This window comes from Lepidochelys kempii, chromosome 4, assembly GCF_965140285.1.
Source record: "Lepidochelys kempii isolate rLepKem1 chromosome 4, rLepKem1.hap1, whole genome shotgun sequence".
Lineage (NCBI taxonomy): Eukaryota > Metazoa > Chordata > Testudines > Cheloniidae > Lepidochelys > Lepidochelys kempii.
Window position 1 is genome coordinate 32,493,340 of NC_136383.1, and position 21,681 is coordinate 32,515,020.

The following is a 21,681-nucleotide window of genomic DNA, read 5'->3' on the forward strand; positions in this document are numbered from 1 at the left end:
TCAGGGGATACAGCACTAGGCTGGGTCTTGAGAGGATTGAGTTCTAGTCCAGTCTCTGCCACTGACCAGCTGTGTGACCTTAGGCAAGTCACTTCATCTCCCTGTGCCTTTGTTTCCTCATCGTAAAATGCGGATAATAATACTGACCTTCTTTGTAAAGTGCTTTGAGATCTATTGGGGGAAAGTGTTGTATAAGAGCTAGATATTATTATTGTTTAAGTCCTACTTAAGCCCTCAACTAGAGTATAAAGAACAGATTTTCAAGAGTGCTCAGCTCAGTCACCAGAATAAGTGGCCAGATTTTCAGCAGAGATGGGTGTGTTGATTGCTAAGCTCTTTTGAAAATCTGGCCATAAGTGTCACAACAGGAGCTGAGCTTCATTGACGTGCCTCAATGGGAGCTGATCTCCTTTGAAAATGTGGCTTTAAGTGAAGCATAGTCGTCGTGCTGGTCCCCTACCTAGAGGTGAATTTTCCTCTTTCTGGTACACTGTCCAGTGACAGAAAGCATTCTACAAAATTCTCCGAGACCTGTCTGTGCAGAAAAATGAAGGAAATTATGACAATGGAAGGTGACCAGCAGATTCTCATGCCCTCTTTGCAAGAATCCGATTTTTCAGCAGTTTAAGCTGTAACCGGGAAATGGTGACATTAAATTATATATGACTTTATGCCTGATTCAGCTATGGAAATAGATAATGTTTTAAAAATCCAAAGCTTAAGTTTGTTCTGGTTGTTTGTGTGGTGGTAATAGAAAAACATCATAAACTGTAGAAACAAAGAAAGTATATATTGTAGTTCCACCTTAACCATGTGCAGATGAGCGAATCACAATCTGTTTATTGGGGTTAAAGAATCTTACTTATTATCTTGCCTGGAAATGCTGAAGCTCTGTACCAAGCAATTTTGCCAGTTTAGCCAACGACTAAGATGTGCATGCATGTGAAATACTGTATTTCAGAATCTGCTATGCCTTCTACCACGAGCACCAGTGATGACAACATTTCCTCTGAACAAGATGGTTTTATGGGCTGCCCTTCTTCATACGAGTCCTATTGTCTTCATGGTGGAGTTTGTATTTATGTTTCAATTCTACAAGACTATGCATGCACGTAAGTATAGACCTTTGTATCATCTGTGCCAATGTATGCCATCCTAGAGATACTGTGATGGGCATTTCCCTCAAGACAAACAATGAAGTATTTTGCCATATATGTTCTCTGTATTTCCTACAACTGTAAGCAGAGCCTGCCCTTTATATTCAGTTGATATAAGTGATGCTCACTGTGTTCCCGAACATTGCAGTTAACAGTAGCATTTGATTTCTTCCTTGAGTGCTTGATTCTTTTGCACATATTTGCTTCAGAGTCTATAGGTACATCTACACTGCACACTCCTGTTGGTGGCATGTGGAGTACATACACTACCTGTCCCCTATAGCATAGAGATACATGGCAGTGAAGACAATGAGCTGAGCAGAATCAGGACACATCTGACCCCTACTCATCCAGGCGGTGCCTCCCCCAGCTACACTGCTGTTTTTAGCAGTGTAGCGTCCTATTGCCTCTCCAGTGCTGGAATCTTTCCCAGCCGCAAGGAGAGACAACAGCAACAGAGAGAGGCTCCATCAGCTCCCCACTGCCAAGCCTTTGCCTGCTGTCCTCCCCCCGCCACAGCCTTTCACTGGCACATGTAGCTACACGCCACAGTGTGAATGCAGCCTGCTTTTTTCTGCAGTGCGTAGCTACACGTACCCTACACGTGGTCGCTAGAGGTGCAGTGTAGACACAGCCTTTGTAGGGTAACTGGCCAGACCAAGGTGCCCACAGCTTTAAGGAATACCGGATGCATAACAGTTGCTTTTCATTTCTACTCCTACATATGTATTTATATATTCTTGTATGTGTTTTTCAATAATAATACTTAGTTATCCACATCTCTGCCAACTCACGTGTCCTCCTTGGCCTTTCGGCTTCTCCCCGGGTTGGTTTGCTGCAGCCATCTGTGGTGCTCTGTGATGGGAGAGGACACCTCCATCCATGCCCTTTCAGACTAGTACCAGCCTTCAGCACCTCCACTTAGAGACTGAGGGATTTTTGTCTCTTTTGGGGCAGTCTGTGTGAAATTATCAAATACAACGGTCCTCTTAAAAACAAGGGGTTCATTAGAAAAAAGAGAAAATGGTAATAAAACAACAGAAATGGTTTGCATATCAGACCTCATCTGAATCCTTTCCAAAGCCCAAGAAGGCAGGGCTCTCTTTAGAGGGTGTCTATGCAAACACTTAGTTTGTGGAAAGCTGGGCTATACATCTACCTTGGACGAGCCTGATGTGCGCTAAGTCTTCGTGTGGGCCCTGCTGCCGCAGACAGATTATTTGTGTTTAGAACTATATATCATATGGCAGAGGGCTCCCTTTTGAATGATTATTTTTATATTTGCACACTAGATGGCAGTATTCCCTCATTTAGACTGTAGAATTCACATTAAATACAAGAATGTAGTTAGGGGTGAGAGGGGAACTATGTGTTTAGTGATAAATTGCACATACCAAACATAATTTATTTTAATTTGATTCAAATGCTCATATTAGAGAGTGATCCATTTGGCTTGTATGGAATTTATTGCGGTTTTACATCATAAACATATTAGCATTGTTCTAGCTCTAGTGTGTATTTGTCATATCTTGTGACTGAAACAAGGTGCATGGTCTTAATTTAGTAATTAATGTTTGCATAGCATTTGAGATCATCAGTAAAGGGTACTATAGGCCACATCCTACTTGCTTTACTCGTGGGTGGTTCTGTTGACTTCAGTAAGACCAGTTTGGTGAGTGGGATTTGGGTCTACATTATTAACCCTGAAAGAATTTTAAGAATCTAGTTTACTTTTTGCTGTTTATGTTGCATTGTTCCCGTTTTGTATTTCACTCAGCTTGGACAATGAAACTAGATTGGCGAGATTCCCTTTTATTTTTCAGTTTCTAGTCAATTTCATGAACTTTTTTGTGTGTGTCTGGGGTCACAACACTGAAAGGTGATTTTTTTTTAAAAAAAGCAGCAACTGTTCATTTAAAATTTTAAAAGATCCTGCAGATATTTTCTATCCATAAGAGCTTTTGTAATGCCCCTTCTTCTTCTTTCCCCATTGCGTTTAACAACAACAACAACAACAGTTTGAAAATAAAACCAAATGATTCAGCAAGATCTCATTTTCAAACAGTCTTTTATAGGGAAAAACTTGAAACTTACCTGTTGGAAGATGCTACTTTGAAAATCTCAGAGGAACGTTCCCTTATTGAAAATGCCTGTAGAATTTAATAGAAAATAATTTCTTATAATTTTTTAACCACCTCCTAGAATTGAATAAGGTATTAGATCCCTATTATAAAATTCTATAAGATGTTTCTATAAATAACATCTCGCTATTAAATGGTGGTTAGAGAAATTTCTGTAAAACCCTCTTGGTTTATTTAATCCCTGTTAAACTTTCCAAGACTCTTCCATAAGGGTTGCACTTGATGAAGCAACACCAAAGGTGATTCAAACAGTGACATTTTTCTTTTCCACCATTGGTTACTGTGTGTGCTCATTTGCTTTTTTGATAGCTGTGTGACTGGTTACGTGGGGGAGCGCTGTCAGTTCAGCGACTTGGAATGGTGGGAACAGCAGCATATGGAGCAAATAAAGAAGCGGAACATCACAATTGCCGTTTGTATAGTTGTGCTGATCCTGCTGCTCCTCCTGGGATCTCTTGCTGCTTACTGTTACAGGTAAAACTTTCAATCACAAATTTACAACACAACTCTGAGGTACCAAGCAGTTTTTGCATAACTAATGGTGAGGTATAGGGGCTATGCCAGTTTACAGCAGCTGAGGATCTGGCCCCACATGTATTTTGCTCTTTTTTTCTTTTCGGTAATTTATCCTATGAATTATTCACAATCCTTAGGCATCTGAGCTCCACTCCCTTGTTTGCAGTACACACATTGACATTAATGAGAGTTACATGTGTTGAGGGAGAAGAAGAATAGACCCTATTAGGTTTGAAAAGGATCCATAATTTGTATTGACGAGGAAGTTCAGACGCATGCCCTATAATGCATATTTTTCCCCTAAGGTTTCTCTTCGGTACTGCAGAGCTGCAAAGCAATTGGTAGGGCTTTGCCTTTTCTGTGATAGCCATCCTGTGAGGCTGGGCAGGGGCTGTGCCTGAGAATTTTCTTGGCCTGGGAAGATCAGATATGTTCCCCTTTTATCACCAAGGCGCTGCAATGATACATGTAGCAGAGCATGTGGAAGCAGCAGCTTGCCAGGTACTGGAAGCATCAGCAACAGGGATGTGTCTTCTACGGTGTCTCTGTTGGGAGAGTTCTCCCATCAATCTCTAATGCCTCTTAGGGATTGCACAGGGATGGGCTGCCTTTTGGTGAGAAAATGCCCTATAATCAACATGTTATTTATAAACAAACTGTTCCTATAGATGACAGAGGGTCTCAGTCTTACAATATATTGCAGCCCCCAACTTGCCCAGGTGTCACCGGGAACTGAGAAAGCAGGATCAAACTCTAGGAAAGGAAATTCTCATGCAAATACCTGTATCTGTATTTAAGGACCTCATCACCCAACTGTTCTCGGAGGCTATAGTACAATCTTATAGTTTGTACTTGGAGCAAAATACCCAGCAGCCAAATCAAGACACCCTCCTCCTGCATAGATCAAAAAGAAGGAAATAAACCTGCCTACTAGTATGTGTGGGTGTATGTATGCGTGTGTATGTTTTTAAGATCAGAGTCCATTAAACACAAATAGCCATTGAAGTTAACGTAATTTTTTTCTTATTTAATTATTCATAGTATATTAGACCAAAGAACTGGAAGTGCTGCCATATTTCTTATGTTCTATTGACTGATTTTAGAGTCCTGGATTTAAACCTAATTGCAGGTTGGCCTGTTTTCATGATTTGGGATTCAAAGACAAGTCAGCTGAATTATGTATATAGAATAAATGAACAGAGTGAGGGTTTCTTAACTCTGTGTCTTTAATTGAAGCTGCCATTTTAACAAAGTGAAAAATACAGATGGCTTGAAGGTGCAGGGATATTCACTGATACAGTATATTTTTTCCCTTTTTTTCCTTTTCTTTCGTAGCTGCACTCTGTTAAAAACAAAATCTTTGTCATTTTGCCCTGATTTACTTTTCTTCTTTATCAGATGGTTTTGATCAATATAACTGTTTACCTCAAGAGCAAGTTTTCAGTTATATGCTTGACTGGCTTTGTACTATAGCTATTACTAGCCCAACTAGATCAAAATGAAACTACTGATCTAAAATCCCTATTTAAGTGGAGCCTAGAAACCAATATTTCGATTGAAATTGCTGTTTTGTTTTTTCTTGTAGCTGAGTATATTTTGAAACATATTGATTACATTCCATGAACCGATTGGTAATACTCGTACTCTCCCCCCATAAAACACAAACTCGTATCTCTTTATAATTGCAAGAATCTAAGGAAAACTATGTTTATTCACCTCCAAAATTTATAATGTAGAAGGCAAAAGAATTGATGCACTGTGTCAATTTGTTTAGTGGATATGGTCAAATAAAACAGAATTATTGTTGTTAATATTTAGCACCTTACATTTTTATAGTGCTGCAGCTGGATAAGCCTCATGTCACTTCTTTGAAGCTGGGAGGTATTAATATCCCTATATGACAGGTGAGAAAAAGTGACTTGCCCAAGGTCACAGGGCAAGTCAGTGGCACAGCTGGGATTAGAATTGAGAAGTTCCTGGTTCCAAGATCATGCTCAGTCAACTGGTGTCACTGCCTCTTCAAATTGTTCTCAAAGTTACACATGGAGATCCTCAAACCTGCCTAGTTGTTCTAGCATGTGGTGTTCTGTATGCTTAAAAAATGAACAATAGAATTCAAACAATCCTTTTAACTGGGATAGGCTGTTGTGAGCACATAGTTCCTGTGTGTGAGTTTTGCTGTGGGTCTGAGTCACTTCTGGAACTGTCGGGCACTAGCTCCCTTTGACAGTTGTCCGTAGAGTGCCAAGTGGTTCACATGTGGCTTCATGAAATACTATCTATCTTCCATCCTGTCCCCTGTCAGGGGGATTTTTCTACATTTGATCCTCTTGGAGTCTATCACTCTTGGGGGAGAGTCCTTGGCTTTGGAATTAACTTTCTCCAGCGATACATCAGAGCCTAGGGTGCAGGATGCAGTGCAGGACACCTCCTCTTAGTCTCATGTTTAGTTTCTAGGGTCAGTAGCTACAGGGAGGTACTTACTATCTGTGGTGGTGATGGGTCTGACTTATCTCCACCAGAAGACAATTTTTGGTTTGTATTTAATTTCTATAAATGTGACAAAATATGATAGTTACGGGCATGATACAAATAGCTAATTAACATGTAAAAGAAAGGTGAAATAAAGAGGAAGATTTTCATTTAATCTAATAAAGATCAATTGGTAACTGGCATTAAAAGTAGAGCTTATCAGATGCAGTAACTCGGTTTCCACTAGAATTAATCTGGAGACATCTCCCAAGTTAAGTTTAGGAGAGAGCATGGATGATAGCTAAAGTATTAACTACTCTAGTTAACGTTTATCAGGAGAAAAGCTGTTTGTGTTTTCTAGTAAATGTATTCTGTCTGTGATCCCAATTCAGGAAACCACTTAAGAACCCGCTTAAAATGAAGTAGGTGTTCAAACTCTGTTCCCCAATAGGGATGCTTTTCCGAAATGGGAGTCATAGTCATTTTCAGTCTTATACTACAGTGATCATTGTTCAACTGCTGAAATAGTGCCTTTGAATTGTGAAATTGACCACTTAGATCTGATTACTTGTATCTTTTTTTCTCCTCTTAATATTATTGGCTTTTTTCAGAACTAAACAGTTTTCCTCTTATATAACTATCTCTGGTAGGCTTACTCCAGAAAATGTTTTAGTTCTTAGAATTTTGAGTACTCTAGATTATTAGTAATATTTACTATATGATTTTCTGAACTTTTGTTGATGTCATTCATGGAAAAACAATGAATAAAAAGGAGGGTTGGATTTTCAGAATTGTATACGCTCAAATAACCATGCAAGAATGCATGCATATTTACTTCCCTGACTTGCACACACGACTGGACACACGGTCATAGCATTTGTGCATGCGTAGCCCTGAGTATCTGGCCTTTTAATAAAGGGGGAAAAAGCCAAATTTGTAAATAAACAAATATTACAATAATAAACAATCTTATGTTTGTTTACTATTCCCTCCCAAATCCTTGTTATTTTTATAAACTACATGATACTGAAGGCACACTGTCACAAACATTTTATTACTGTACCTACTACTGTTTGAACCATTCCACTTTTGTCAAGTCAGGACTTTTTAACCACACATCTGTAATTAGTAGTAATGTACTAATTGCTCTGTATGAAAGAAAACAAAATACATTCACTCATTTGTCAGTATTAGCAAAATATTACCCTTCGCCAATAAAATAAAACGTAAAAGTAAAATGGCATCTGTTCCTCCCAGTGACAGTTAATTTGTCGGGGCTTTTGTTCTGTTGCAGAAGTCAGAACTTCTATAAGAAGAACCCATACGCAGAAGCGATAAGAAATGCCAGCAGCAGTGCCGACAGTGAGAACGTGACACCTACTAGCAATAAGCCTCGGGTAACTATATTAATATGGAAGTAGGAAGGATCAAAGGGTATTAGGGATCCACTTGAGATTATCCATCAAATAATTCTCATCTTAACTATATTAAATAACTGCTAGAGTCATCAAATACTTTGCTGTGAACCGTAGTTCATCTTACCTCATTGTTATCCCGCAAAGTTCACAGCTGCCTGAATGTATTGCAACCATTAGCCAGTGTTATTGTTAGCTTTGAACACAACAGTTGGAACTGTGTTCTAAATTAAGGAAATGGCAAAGTGATGACATGGCATATCACTGAGTTATTTTCACAGGAAAGTATGCCCTCCCTGTAAAAGTTTTCTTGGAAGCCAAGTATTCTGCATGCTGGGCGAGATGTCGAACTTTATATTTGGGTTTGATGCCGTTAAATACCTTTGTATCAGAAGCAGGCTTGAAAAGACAAACATCCAATCTATTATGGCAGCTTAGGCGTGAGCGAATATAAAATATTCTTTTAGCCATTTTTTCTTGATGCAGAGGGTCAAATTCTCCTTGTGGTCAGACTTGTCCAAGTCTGTTGAAGTCACTGGGGTTGCACCAGTGTAATAGAGATAATTTGGCCCCATAAAATCTACATTATGGGCTTACGGCACCTTAGAGACTAACAAATTTATTTGAGCATAAGCTTTCGTGAGCTTTCATTGGAAGTGAGCTGTAGCTCACGAAAGCTTATGTTCAAATAAATTGGTTAGTCTCTAAGGTGCCACAAGTACTCCTTTTCTTTTTGCGGATACAGACTAACACGGCTGCTACTCTGAAACCTGTCACTATGAGCTTGATTTTCATTTACACTAAGGCTATTTTATACTGCTCTGACACAGTAACCGAACCTTAAAGTGGTCCTAAATTACACACTTTGCAAATATGGATACACTGACATTTGCTTTAAGACAGCTTTTCACTGCCAGGGTAGTGTAAAGTGGCCTAAAGCCTTATCTACACACACAAGTTATACAGCTTTCCAGTATAATTAAAGCAGTACATTGCCCCCCTGTCTCCCACCTCTCTGCAATGTGGATTCAGCACTCATATAGTGGAATAATTTATTCTTGTATGGGAAAGGCAATAAGCTAGACCAATGTAAGGTAGCTGTATTGCAGTATAACTGTGTCCACATTACAAGTTGTATCAGTATAACTATTTCAGTTAAAAAAAACCTCACATCCCTTACCTACATAGTTATACCATTACAAAAACTGTGTATAGACCAGGCCTTAGTGTAAAAGAGGCTCAGGCCCTAAATGTTTTTTGTTTTGTTTTTTAAATAATTGAGATATTAGGTTTAATTCTAGATTTGATCTTGAATAAAAAGTTCCTATCTTGAAACTATTGCACCAAGTCTCCAAGTCCAGAGCGATTCCATTTACAGGCCTTGCCAGGTTTGTTTGTAAATTAATACCTGTGAGGGGCTGGAAGATTTTAAATAGCATGTAACATGTATCTGCTCTGAAGATTGTTTTAAGCAACAGTAAAATGACATTTTGCAAATGGACTGGACTGAAGGCTGTGTTTGCAAGTGGGTGGCCACTGAAACGTGCGGTTAAACATATGCAAGGCATGTTGAATTGACTTGACCATGGTTGCAGCGTGAAATAATTCTTTAGCTGGTGAGGCCTCGTGCTGCTGTGGACCTTTTATTACCAGCGTTTCAGTTGCTGAGCCAGTCGGCACTTTGTTCCTGCAGGTATCAGATAGCAAATGCGATGAATTTGAGCCATGCTGGCACTTGTTCATGGGCAGAGAAGAAAAACACAGTTTGCAAAGTAGCTGATGTTTGGGAAATCAGAAACATTTGTTGGAATCGAGAAAAGCCTGTTGGCTTGGACTGAGAAAAGCCTGTGTATTAGGTGGCCTCCGGCTGATCAGCACAGCCCTCACCAGCATCTGTCCCTGCAGCTAATATCAACTGATGATGACGTTTGCATTGAGTATGGGGGTAATTAAACAGCTAAACAATGAACTGAGTCAACAGAAACAAATCCGACCTGCCTAATATACATTCTAGTGATGAATTTCACCACCTACGTTCTTCTACTGGGGGTTGTAAAAATATATTTAATAAAGTAATTAATTTCAAATGACTTGTTACTGGCTCAGCAAGTAATCACACTGCCCCACTACTATTACTTTCTCTTAGAAGTAGTAGATTACTTTTGCATCATGCATTTAATTTGCTCAATGATGATGTAGCCATGAGGATTAAGTACCATGGCATCTTCACACATACTTGGCATGGGAACAGCATTATTGCCAAGAAAAGCATTGGACAGTAATCCACTCCTACTATTCACTCGGAATTATAAGCTTTGTGGGTTTTATTTAAAAAGAAAATTCAGTTACTTTCTGGGGCAGAGACTGTCTCTTCAGCTGTGCCTTTATTGCTCCCAGCACAATAGGGCACCAATCCTGGTTAGGGTCTTTGGGTGCTACCAAAGTGTAAATGGTTAATAATATTATTTAATAATGACTTACTTAAATAGTGGGTGGATCATATGCTATGAGAATACATGTAATAAATAATGCTACTGATGCTACCTGGAGCTGTAAACTGTTAATGAAATTCACCCCTTTCTTGGTAAATGGTCCCAGTAAGCAGTGTTTGTATAGCTAAAAGAGGATTTGGGGGAATGGAATCTGCTCTCTGATCTCTGGGCCAGGTGCAAGACAGCTTCCATGCCTTGTCCCTATTTGGGCCCACCCGCACGCCCCCAGCTGTGAAATATGTTGAGTTGATGTGGAGCCCACATGCATGTAAGGGGTCTAACGTTTCCCACCAGCTGCAATCAATTGCCATGGCGTCAGTTACTGGAACTGCTTGGGTAAAATGGTTCAGTTACTCCTGCACCCTATGCCAATGTCCTCTCTCTGCCGCCATCCTTCCAGCTGAGGGAGAATGGTTGCAACTAGCGTTGTGCAAAACATGGCAGTTTGCTGCATGTGGGGTTTATGCCAACAATTCCTTCACTTTCACACTAAGGGAGTTCACAACCTTGAGTTTCATATAGACTTTCAGTTTCAAATAAACACAAACTCAATTGAAACTGTCAGTTTTCACCATGTTTTTGTCAAACCCACATTAAGCTGTGTATTTTGCAGAGGTTTTTTTGTAGGCAATCTCATAAACCAAGCCAGGTTCACTCAGGAGGTGTGGGATCCTTGGCAAACTGTTGGACGAGCCTATTCTGGGTTTAGTTTATTCTGAGACCTGTAATCCAGCAAGTTTAGCTCTACTTTGAAGCAGCTTTTCAAATATCTGCAACATAATGCAGAGTCCACCGGATGCCTGTTACAGCTGTAGGTCTGGAGATTTTTTGCATGTGAATCAATGCCCCCCAGGCCAACATCAAATATTGCTCCAATTTCTCTCTCCTTACCTTCCCTCTGGCTCTCATCTGTGAACATCCCTCTTCCATTTCCCTCCCCTCTTTTTAGCTATCCCTCATGGCCAGTTTCTCCATTCCCCTTTATCTCTGTCTCCCACGCCTTTTCACTCTGTTCTTTCTGGTTCTTTCCTCACACTGCTCTGTTGAATTTCCCCATCTCCCTTGGGGCAGAATTACTCGTCTCCTAACCTCCAGAAGGGGCAAGGTCTCCTTCTTCCTTATGCCCATGGAGTATGTGCTAGGAACTAGGAGTCACAATCATGCTTTCTTCCTCACCCGCTCTGGAGGATTTCCTCTCTCTCCTGTTCCGAGCTGCTGCCTAGTGGCCATTGCCTGCAGACCTGGCTCTCTGTGCTGCTGAGCAGCTGGTGACTCACTCCCCAAAGAGAAAGGAAGAGTAGGGGGCAGATTTTTACAGGTATGTAGATGCGTAAAGTTGCAGATAGACATCTGGAGATTTACAAAAGTGCTGAGGTGCCTTGCTTGGAAATCAAGGGGAATTAGGCCCCAAGTCCCTGGGACAGGGCAGAGCCTGTGGGCTGATTTCAGATGCCTTCTCCTAGGTTCCCAAAAGGCTCATTGAAAATGTGCTCAGGAACCTAGGAGCAGACACTTCCAGGGAAACTGGGAGACTTAACAGCTGTGCTTTCAGTTCAGCAACCTAATTAGCTGGAGAGAAGGGACTGGTGCTGGAGGACATTAGGCACTTTGCTCCACACTGTGGGCTGAGCATGCTGCCCATGCAGCACAATGGCTACTGTTTAGAATCACAGACTCTCAGGGTTGGAAGGGGCCTCACGAGGTCATCTAGTCCAACCCCCATGCTCAAAGCAGGACCAATCCCCAGTTTTTGCCCCAGATCCCCTAAAGGGCCCCCTCAAAGATTGAACTCACAACCCTGGGTTTAGCAGGCCAAGGCTCAAACCACTGAGTGATCCCTCCCCTTATGAGTGTGGCTCACTGTATGTTACTCTGCAAAGAACAATAGACTGTCTACTAGATTTGTATATGTTTTCCAGTTCATTGTTGTGATGGCACGAAACGGTCACAGGGAACGCAGAGCTGTCGATCTAAGGGACTGTGAGACATCAGATCGCGGTCACTCGTGCTCTTCAGAGTCCGGTGAGTAGGGTTTTCTTTAATCTTTGGCAGCAGCTTTACTTGGAAAAAATCTAACAGCTTTCGCAGCAGAGTGTGTCCTTGTATACAGCAGTCCCTCAGAGTTACAGTACAACAGTATACACAAAAGAGGTCATTCCTGGCCCCTTAGCGAGGAGGCAGCATTACAATCCGACAGCTTCACAGACAGCTTGGGGTACTGATGTACAAGTGCAGTCTTCATCTTGCAGAGATCTCGTTTGTTGATGTTTAAGAAGGATCTTCTTGCTTGAGATAGAGGTAAATTGCTAGTTACAGTGTAAACAGTTCCAGCCTATAGCGGCAATTCAAAGACAAGGCATAAGTGAGCCACATCCTGAAATGCAGTAGTCAGTTCTGCCAGGAGAATAATGAGGAAGTAAGGAGCCTAGATGTGCTCCTTGAGCCAAAAATACTGCTCCTCTAGTGGGCAGTGAGCCTGAGCAGATGTGATAATTTTACTCATAAACACACTGAGAACTTTGTTCTTTTTTTCACAAAAGCTGTATTTCTTTGTTTATGTCACTGAGTCTCTCCCAATGACTTTGTGTTATTCAGCTGGAATTAATGACATTTACATTTAGATTAAGGAGTCGAAAGCTGCACTGAATATTGAATTCTTAATGTCCATTTGCATTCCCTGGCCCTGATTCTCCACCATATTGGAGGGCAGCAGGTGCCAGGGAGCTGGTAGAGGTGTCTTGATTTCAGGGCATAGCCCTGGCACAGTCCTTAACACCAATAGAGTATCAGCCATAGGTGGAGCTCAGCTCTGCCATGCCCCTATGACCTTAGCCCATCCTTGACATGCTCCCTCCTGCCCCTTACATCAGGAGCAGGGGGTAGCTGGTCTAGGAGACAACTTACACTGGGGTCCCCCATGGGAATCCGGGGCCAGTTTAAGGCCACTTGGCACTAGTAAGCATCACTTACCTCACTGCATAATGCCCATTCAGTCCTTGACCCCTGCTGACACACATCACGTGGTCTGTTTAGTGCCAGTGCTGATGATTTTGTGATGTGTGCACACATTATCCATTAGGAGCTGGGCAGAGACCAGTACTTTGCGCAGACATCCGAATAACCAGCCATCAGATTCTGAGAATAATAGCACTGTGTTTGTATTTATTTAGCACTTCCATGTTCAAAGCACTGTACAAACATTAACTTTTGAAGCCTCCTCGCAACACCCCTGTAATGCAAGCAACCAGGCGTTATCTGCGTTGTACAGATGGGGGAAGTCTGACCTTGGAAAAGATACACTAAATCAGCGGCAGTCCTGGCATGGAACCCAGGAGTTCCTGACGCTTGTGCTTTTTCATTTAGAGCATGCTGCCTTTCAGCTGTCAGCTGGATTCATTGACAGCTGACCAGGGCTGGATTTGAACTGGCAACTGATGGAGGAAAGGCTTCATGTACTGAACCAGTCCTCTCAGTGCTCATATTTAACTCATGTCTACAGCAGTTATCAGGGAACCAAATTCTCTCTGCAACAATTTATAAACACACAGGGCCAGATTTGCAAAGGTATTTAGACACCTAAAAATGCAGATAGACACCGAGAGAGATTTTCCAAAGAGCCTGACCGGACTAGCATTTTTAAATCCTCCGATTTTCCAAAGCACGAATGTTGTGAGAGGTGGGGATTCTAGTGGTAGAACAGGAGACTGGGAACTATGGCACCAGGGTTCTGTTCCCAACATGGCCTCCTATTTGATGAGAGCCCTTGATCAATTTATTTAGGGTAAAGTTCACCCCTATGCTAACAGGGATAGCAGACACCCCCAGTCCAGTTAAACTGCCATGCTTCTGTGTGTGAAAGCGTAGTCGTTGAGCAGTCATATTGAGAGTGAAGGGGAGATGGGCTTTTGTGGAAGTGGGTCAACTGGGGGTGGGATGGAGGAGGAGCAGTGTCATGGTGAAGGGGGCCCAAGGCTATATGCATATTGTGGCCACAAACACGTAAGGAAGATGCTTGCAGAGCTGACAGCCCCACGTTCAGATCCTTTGTTGGAGTATTGGCTGAAGAAGGACTGCAGAGCTGCCCGACTTAATGCACCGATGGGTGGTGAATTCCACCCTTAATCCTTCTTCAATTAATTGTACAAAGCTTATTTATTCAGGCTGCGCATGGACAAGGTGAATTTACCCTTTGATTTCTCTAACTCAGTTTCTCTATCTATAAATGAGAATAATACTTAAATGCTTATCCAACTTTTTAAGTTGCTTTGATAAGCTTAGATGAAGGACTCTCTGTGGCAGGGTGACCAGATAGCAGATGTGAAAAATCAGGACAAGGAGTGTGTGGGGGGTCATAGGTGTCTATGTAAGACAAAGCCCCAAATACTGGGACTGTCTCTCTAAAATCGGGACATCTGGTCAGCCTACAAGATGGGAACAGAGTAGTACCATCCATTATTATAGGCACAGCTAGCAGTATCGCCTATAGACAAGGATGCCTGACACTTTCCATTATAAGACCCTGTTCTCGGCTGCTTATAACTTTGTCCAACTTTAACTATTTGGGCTGAAATTCTCCATGGCAGCTGTCTGCCTTAAGGTTGTGTGTTGTTTTGCTCATGTGAAAATGAATTCTTACACCATTTCCTTGAAGTGCTCATATTTCAATGCTTTATAGCAGGAATCTGGCCAAGTTATAAGTCTTTGAAAAATTGTTTCTTAAAATCTCAAGCTTTTTCCTCACTTCTGAATGCTTTCCTCTGGAACCTTTAATGTTCTTTTACCACAGGGTTTTATTCGTAATGATACATTTCCAGTTTTGTTTGTTTCACATCCACTCCCTCTCAAGGTTCCCATGAGTTATTCAGGATAGTTAAGTCCCCAGCAGACTGTGAAGAGTTACAAAGTGATCTGACAAAATTGAGTGACTGGACAACAAAATGGCAGATGAAACTCAGCATTGATAAGTGCAAAGTAATGCACATTGGGAAAATCTAATCCCAACTAATGATGGGTTCTAAATAAGCTGCTAGCACTCAAGAAAGAGCTTTTGGAATCATTGTGGATGGTTCTCTGAAAACTTCAGCTCAGTGTGCAGCAGCAGTCAAAAACGCTAACAGAATGTTAGGAACTATTGGAATAGGGATAGATAATAAAATAGAAAGTGTCAGAATGCCACTATATAATTCGATGGTGTGCCCACACCTTGAATACTGTGTCCAGTTCTGGTTGCCCTATCTCAAAAAGGATATAATGGAACTGGAAAAGGTTCAACAAAGATGATCAAGGGTAAGGAACGGCTTCCATAAAAGGAGAGACTAAAATGATTAGGGCTGTTCAGCTTAGAAAAGAAACCATTAAAGGGGATATGATAGACGTCTATAAAATCATGAATGGTGTGGAAAAAAGTGAATAGAAAATAGTTGTTTATCCTTTCCCATGATACAAAAAACAAACAAACCAGGAGATACCCAATGAAATTAATAAGCAGCAGGTTTAATACAGACAAGAGGAAATACTATTTCACAAAATGCACAATTAACCTGTGGAACCCATTGCCATGGGATGTGGAGTCCAAAAGTATAACTGGGTTCAAAAAAGAGCTAGATAAGTTTATGGAGGATAGATACATCAATGGCTATTAGCCAGGATGGTCAGGGATGTAAGTAACCCCATGTTTAGGGCAACCCTAAACCTCTGACTGGCAGAAGCTGGGAGAGGAAGACAGGGCTGGATCTCTCAAAAATTGCCCTGTTCTGTACACTCCCTCTGAAGCTCTGATACTGTTGGAGAAAGGATACTGGACTAGTGGTCTGAGTCAGTATGGCTGCTGTTCTCTTCTGTTCTGAATTTTCTTGCTAGTTGCTATCCCTGTTCTCAGATGGCTCTGAGTAATATTTATCCATTTCGTCCAGCATATGCACAGCCTCAGCCTGCAACAAACAACAAAGCAGCACAGATGGTAGCGGAAGAGGAGAGACAGCAAGGCTGCCGGCAACATTTTCTCAATGGTAGGAAGCCTCAGCTTGGTGAAGCAGAGAGGAGCCCTCACCAGCTTCAGCGGAGCATCAGCCCCATTGCCATGTTGGAAAGTGGCCTTCACTCCCCAGCACCATCCAGTCTGTTAATGCAGCCTGATTAAAGGGTCCGAGAACTGAGCTGAAGCTGGGGTAGTATGGAACTGAAACTTACAAAGTGAAGCAATATTTTTTCTTTAAACTGTACATTAAAAAAAATACCTTGCCAGTCTTTCCTTATCATCTCTGCTTGGAAGCATTGCCGTGATGACAAGACTAGTGCTAAATATTCTATTACATTTTTAATATCCTGTAAAGGTCCTACTGATTACAGTACTTTGCATGTAAAAGGACACTGGATGAGAACTCACCCCAGGTGGTGACCATTAGAAACAAACATCTTCTGAATGATTTTATTGTTATTTTCGGTGTTTGCTTTCGTCATATACATTCAGAAGTCATGAAAACAAAGTAGATAATGGTAAGCAGGATGACCATATGGAGAAATTTACTGCAATTCTGTAAACTAAGATGATGAAGTAGAATCAGATAAAATGGTTTCTTCATTAAAATACTACTCAGGGACACTGTAGGCTGGATGATCCTCTCCCCTATGCTAGTTTTGTACCAGGATACCTCCTTTGACGTTGGTGGAGTTATTCCTCATAGATACTTATGTAAGTGAGAGCAAATTGAGATTCTATACTTTTAAGATTTAGCTGGACCATAAGAATTTTTGTGTAAATGAGCATCAATTATATCCAGCAAGGGAGATGTAGCCTCTGGGGAAAGTTATGTCATTTATAAATCTTTCTATCTTCAAAGTCCCTTCAGATCATGAACTGTTTTGTTCCTGGGATGAGACAATGGGCCAGATTCTTCTCAGTATAAATGCACTGGAGTTACTCTCACTTTATATTGATGTGACTGAGAGTGAAATCTGGCTCATTATGGATGGGTCTGGCATATGGAAAGAGTTCCAACCATCTATCACATCAAATACAAACATTTTATAAAAAAAATAGGAAAAAATCCAGTTTGGATTGATGTACACAAAACCGGCTTGTTTGTGCTGCCACATTAAATCCATGGGATTGATTGTAAACATATAAGAGGATTTATTTTTATTGTAGACATCCAAGCAGCTACAATTTACTTCTAATTATTTAATACCTAAGTAAAACTAAGGTTGTAAAACTTAACAGTTGTAAAGCTCTGTTTTTTTAGAGAGTTGTCACTTAGTCGCTTATGATTTCAAATTATTTGAATCCAGCTTATTTGAATTGCTGAGATTGTTTTTAAAGTATTTGCAAATCAGCTATATTACTTATAATATGAATATTCCCATGTGCATCTCCACCCCTCTCATGCAGGCATCTGTTTGCTCACCAGAATCAAACCTCCGATGTTTCTGAGGTTTGTCCTGCACTATTTATGGATCCTCATCTCTAATATCCACTGAGTTGCCCATCACTATTAATAGTGTTATAATTTCTTAATGTAGATAGCTGAAAATGTTATGAAATACATTCACATATATTTGCAATCCTTTTTTTAGAATTCTGCTAAAAAGGCAGGATATATTTCCCATCCATTTATTAAGTTTTGGGTAGTGATTGGAGAAGCAAGTACTCTAAGCAGTTTCAGGGCCAGAATCTCCTTTCACTTACACCAGCTTTATACCTGGGTAACTCCACTGGTGTAAGCAATAGGAGAATTGATCTAGTGCTTTCAATGCAAAGTTATGAAACACCTCTTTTATAAAAGGTTCATAAGCGTTAGAGTTGTTTCATTTCTGCTTGGAAATATTCAAATGTGTTTGTAACTGCCATTAACATTAATTGCAATTACAGCTACTCACATGAACAGATGGACTCCTCTGTTTAGACTGAAGTGATTTGAAGAGTGTTAGAACACTAAATAATATACAAGAGGGGACAACCCTTGTACTGAACCATAAGTTCTCAATATGTAGATTGGACTGTAAAGTAAATAGCTAAACTTTGAACAGAGTAGAGATGGATCATAGTCTCCAAGTGTGGATTTGTATCTGAACCCAAACTTCCCAAGACTTTGCAGGGATATTTGTTTAGGGCAGCGATTTCTCTTGTCTCAGTATAAGAATAGAGGCCAGACAGACAAAAAGGTCCTGATTCAGCAAAGCACTTAGTCACATACTTAGGTTCCATTGACCTCAATGAGACTTAAGCATGTGCTTGAAGTCAAGCATGTTCTTAGGTGCTTCCTTGAATCAGGATTGAGGGTTGGATCTAAACTTCCTCTGTCTTAAACTGTTCAGATTTTGAGTTTGGACCATCTCTAAAACAAAAGTGTTTCAAATGCCTTAAAAATTGTACAGTTTCAAATCCATGCTTCACAGTCTTTCTGCCTTAGTTTTGTATGAAGTATCTCATTTCTAATTTGGTAGCTTTCACTGGAGAGTTTTGAAAGTCAAAAGTATACATTTTTACGTGGGGGTACTGGTGGCGATAACATTAACTGATTTGTTTCCTCAACTCACATAGATCTAAGCAGAAAATGCTTTTTAGTGCTAAAACCACAAGGAAAAGACAGATATATAAATATAATATATTTGGTTTATTTGTATGTTTATAAACTTTGTGATTTATAAAATAAATAATTCCTAGCATTTCCATTGTTTTGATAGAACATAGTGCACAATGATGGCTTAGATTTAATACATGTCACATTTACTAATAATCCAAACTGGTACCCCATAGCTGCAAAAACTAATGTGTACGTACGGCATGCACGGATATGGTTCTTCTCTGACTGTTTAAAGGATAATCCTTATTAGTGTAAATCCTCCATACCTCAAGATTAGATCCCAGCCTTACTAGAGTATCAAATAAGTGTTCAATGTGGGATTTTAGCTATACAACTCTCGTAAGCAGTGAGAAGCTGCATGATTAATTCCTCATGTACTCTGCTGAATATTTACTCCTTTCTGTGCACACAAGAATGTTTCGAAAATGATCTTTTCTACTTACATGTGTAGAAACACGACTGATGGTCTTAGGCTACATTTTCAAAGTGGTCCAAGGTGTTAGCCTAGGATTTACATTGAAGTTAATGGGAGCTGGTGAACTGAGCGTATAAAATCCCACATTGGCAGTAACATGGTTAAGGAGAGCTGGAAAGCCCAATTAGCCCATTTTGTGGCACCTGGAGGGGAGACAGGTAATTAAGGATTAGATCCACCTGGGGCGAATGGGACTGGATAGTTCCTGTAAAGGAAGACTGGAAGACCAATAGGGGAGAACTGAGAGTGGAGAGCTGCAGTAGGTAACTTATACCCTGGGTCTGGCCCTGAAGGAGAGGGCAGCAGGAGCGAAGGAGTTCCAGGTGACTGCCAGAGAGGCTTGGAAGCTACTTAAACATGGACGCTTCCTCTGCAGACTGGTGAGAAGCTACCCAGGAAGCTCAATCTCCAAGAGGAGAGGACCAGAGGGTGTGATCTCAAGGAACAATCTGCAAGAGGGGCATGGTAGGAAGTAGTCCAGTGGAAAAGCAAGGGGTTGGGAAAGATTGATGCCAATGTCTTTATATGTGGTTCCTGGCTTGGAACCTAAAGGAATGGGTGGGTCTGTGTGCCCCTGCTTAAACCCAGCAAGGAAGTTTATTAAGGCCTAAAACAGGGGTAGGCAACCTATGGCACACGTGCCAAAGGCTGCATGCGAGCTGATTTTCAGTGGCATTCCCACTGCCCAGGTCCTGGCCACTGGTCTGGGGGGCTCTGCATTTTAATTTAATTTTAAATGAAATTTCTTAAACATTTTAAAAACCTTATTTACTTTACATACAACAATAGTTTAGTTATATATTAAAGACTTATAGAAAAAGACCTTCTAAAAACGTAAAAATGTTTTACTGGCATGCGAAACCTTAAATTAGAGTGAATAAATGAAGACTCAGCACACCACTTCTGAAAGGTTGCCAACCCCTGGCCTAGAACAAGCGAAGATGTTACTTGAAGATGCCAAGGATTGTATTACCTTCACCTAGGGTGATTGACATCTTGATCTATTGGGCTCCTTAGCACCCTGAGAGAGGAAAAGGCTACCGGTGACTTGGCTGGAGGGCTAAGGTTGCAGCAAATGGGCTAAATGGCAATTGGTCCACCAACGAAGGAGGGGAAACTGAGGCAGAGTTGTTGTCATCTGGTTTTCCCACAAGGGTGCGCTGAAGATTGAAGGCTCCCTCCAACATCGTCACATAGCTATATCCCTGCTCACCTCTTTTCTTATCTGATCAGCCACTGCATGTGTCAAAATCCCATTGAAGATAATGAGAGTTCTATAAATGGAGCAGATGTAGAACTGATCCCTAAAAATATACTGGTAAACTTAGCGTTTTATGAGATTAAATTAATATGCATCATGCTAAGCTTTAGAAAGAGGAATTTTAAAACAAAAAGTGAAAAGCGAGACTAAGATTAGTTACAGAGAGATTTCTGCAGGAGGAGAGAACCATTTAGGGGTATAATCCTGTCTTTATTGAAGTCATTGGCAAAACTCCCATTGATACAAGAGAGCTAATATTCATTATAGGCAATACAGGTAGTATCACTTATAGGCAAGGTTGCCTGACACTTTCTATTATAAGATCCTGTTTCTAGTTACTTAAACCTTCACCAAACTTTACCAGTCCAGGCGTAAACTTTCCATACTGGGTGACTGCCTCAGTCTGATTTTTTTTCTTTCTAAAAACTTCAGCAAAAGTGATTTAGTGGCTTTTCAGAATTAGACGGGGGGAGGGTGGGGGAACATATTGTTTTGCCCCCTGTTACAAATATTCTACAACCCTTTCTTCGAGAAGCTGCATTGCTTTCATCCTTTGGGGCAGGGACTTGAAATTTGGTGGTGTGGGGTCAGCTTGGTTTTAGGGATGTCCCTTTTGCTGCACTGTGAAAAATTGCCCATGTGTTGAGCCAAACTTGCATATTCTCAGTAGTGAAACTCAGTGGAGTTTGGCGGCTAAATTATCTGAAGGTTCTAGCTGCGCTGAACATGCTTCAGGGGCTGAGCTGGGCTTTCTCTGCCATTGCTGCTCCTGGTAGTCAGGAGTCTGTCAAGTGAGAGGCAGTGAGAGAAAAGAGACTCTGTATCTCCTGTGCTCTCAGGCAGTGGGGAGCAGGAGTAATAATCAGCCTGACTCAAATACTCAGGCACTGGGCTTGGGGAGATGGCAAGGAGGGAGTGGGGTGGGGAAAAGAGTGGAGGGACGATTATGTGGAGCTGGAGTATAAGGAGACTGGGCCTGTGGTTTGCAGCTGTGGTGGGAGGGACTGAGATGTGGAGCCAAGAAGGGTAGGTGGTTCCCTCTAAATTTCCCTCTCATTTTCCCTCCGGTGTTCCCTCTAATTTTCTCCACACGTGCAGAATGAATGGTGTTCCGTGCAGCAATATGGAGGGGATGTGTGACACATCACCTTCATATTGATGCACATAACA

The 21,681-nt window shown here is 41.1% G+C and overlaps 1 protein-coding gene across 3 annotated transcripts in view; it reads left to right on the plus strand.

Moving 5' to 3' along the window:
• The window catches only part of EGF (epidermal growth factor), an 88,203-nt gene extending 69,342 nt beyond the window's left edge, over positions 1-18,861 (plus strand). For all 3 annotated transcript variants that reach the window (XM_073340890.2, XM_073340892.2, XM_073340893.2), the window contains 5 exons: positions 962-1,112; positions 3,608-3,772; positions 7,581-7,683; positions 12,113-12,215; positions 16,106-18,861. In XM_073340890.2, coding sequence (XP_073196991.1) covers positions 962-1,112; positions 3,608-3,772; positions 7,581-7,683; positions 12,113-12,215; positions 16,106-16,332 — 749 coding nt within the window. In that variant the 3' untranslated portion in view covers positions 16,333-18,861. The remainder of the gene's footprint in view (positions 1-961; positions 1,113-3,607; positions 3,773-7,580; positions 7,684-12,112; positions 12,216-16,105) is intronic.
• Positions 18,862-21,681: the final 2,820 nt, after the last annotated feature.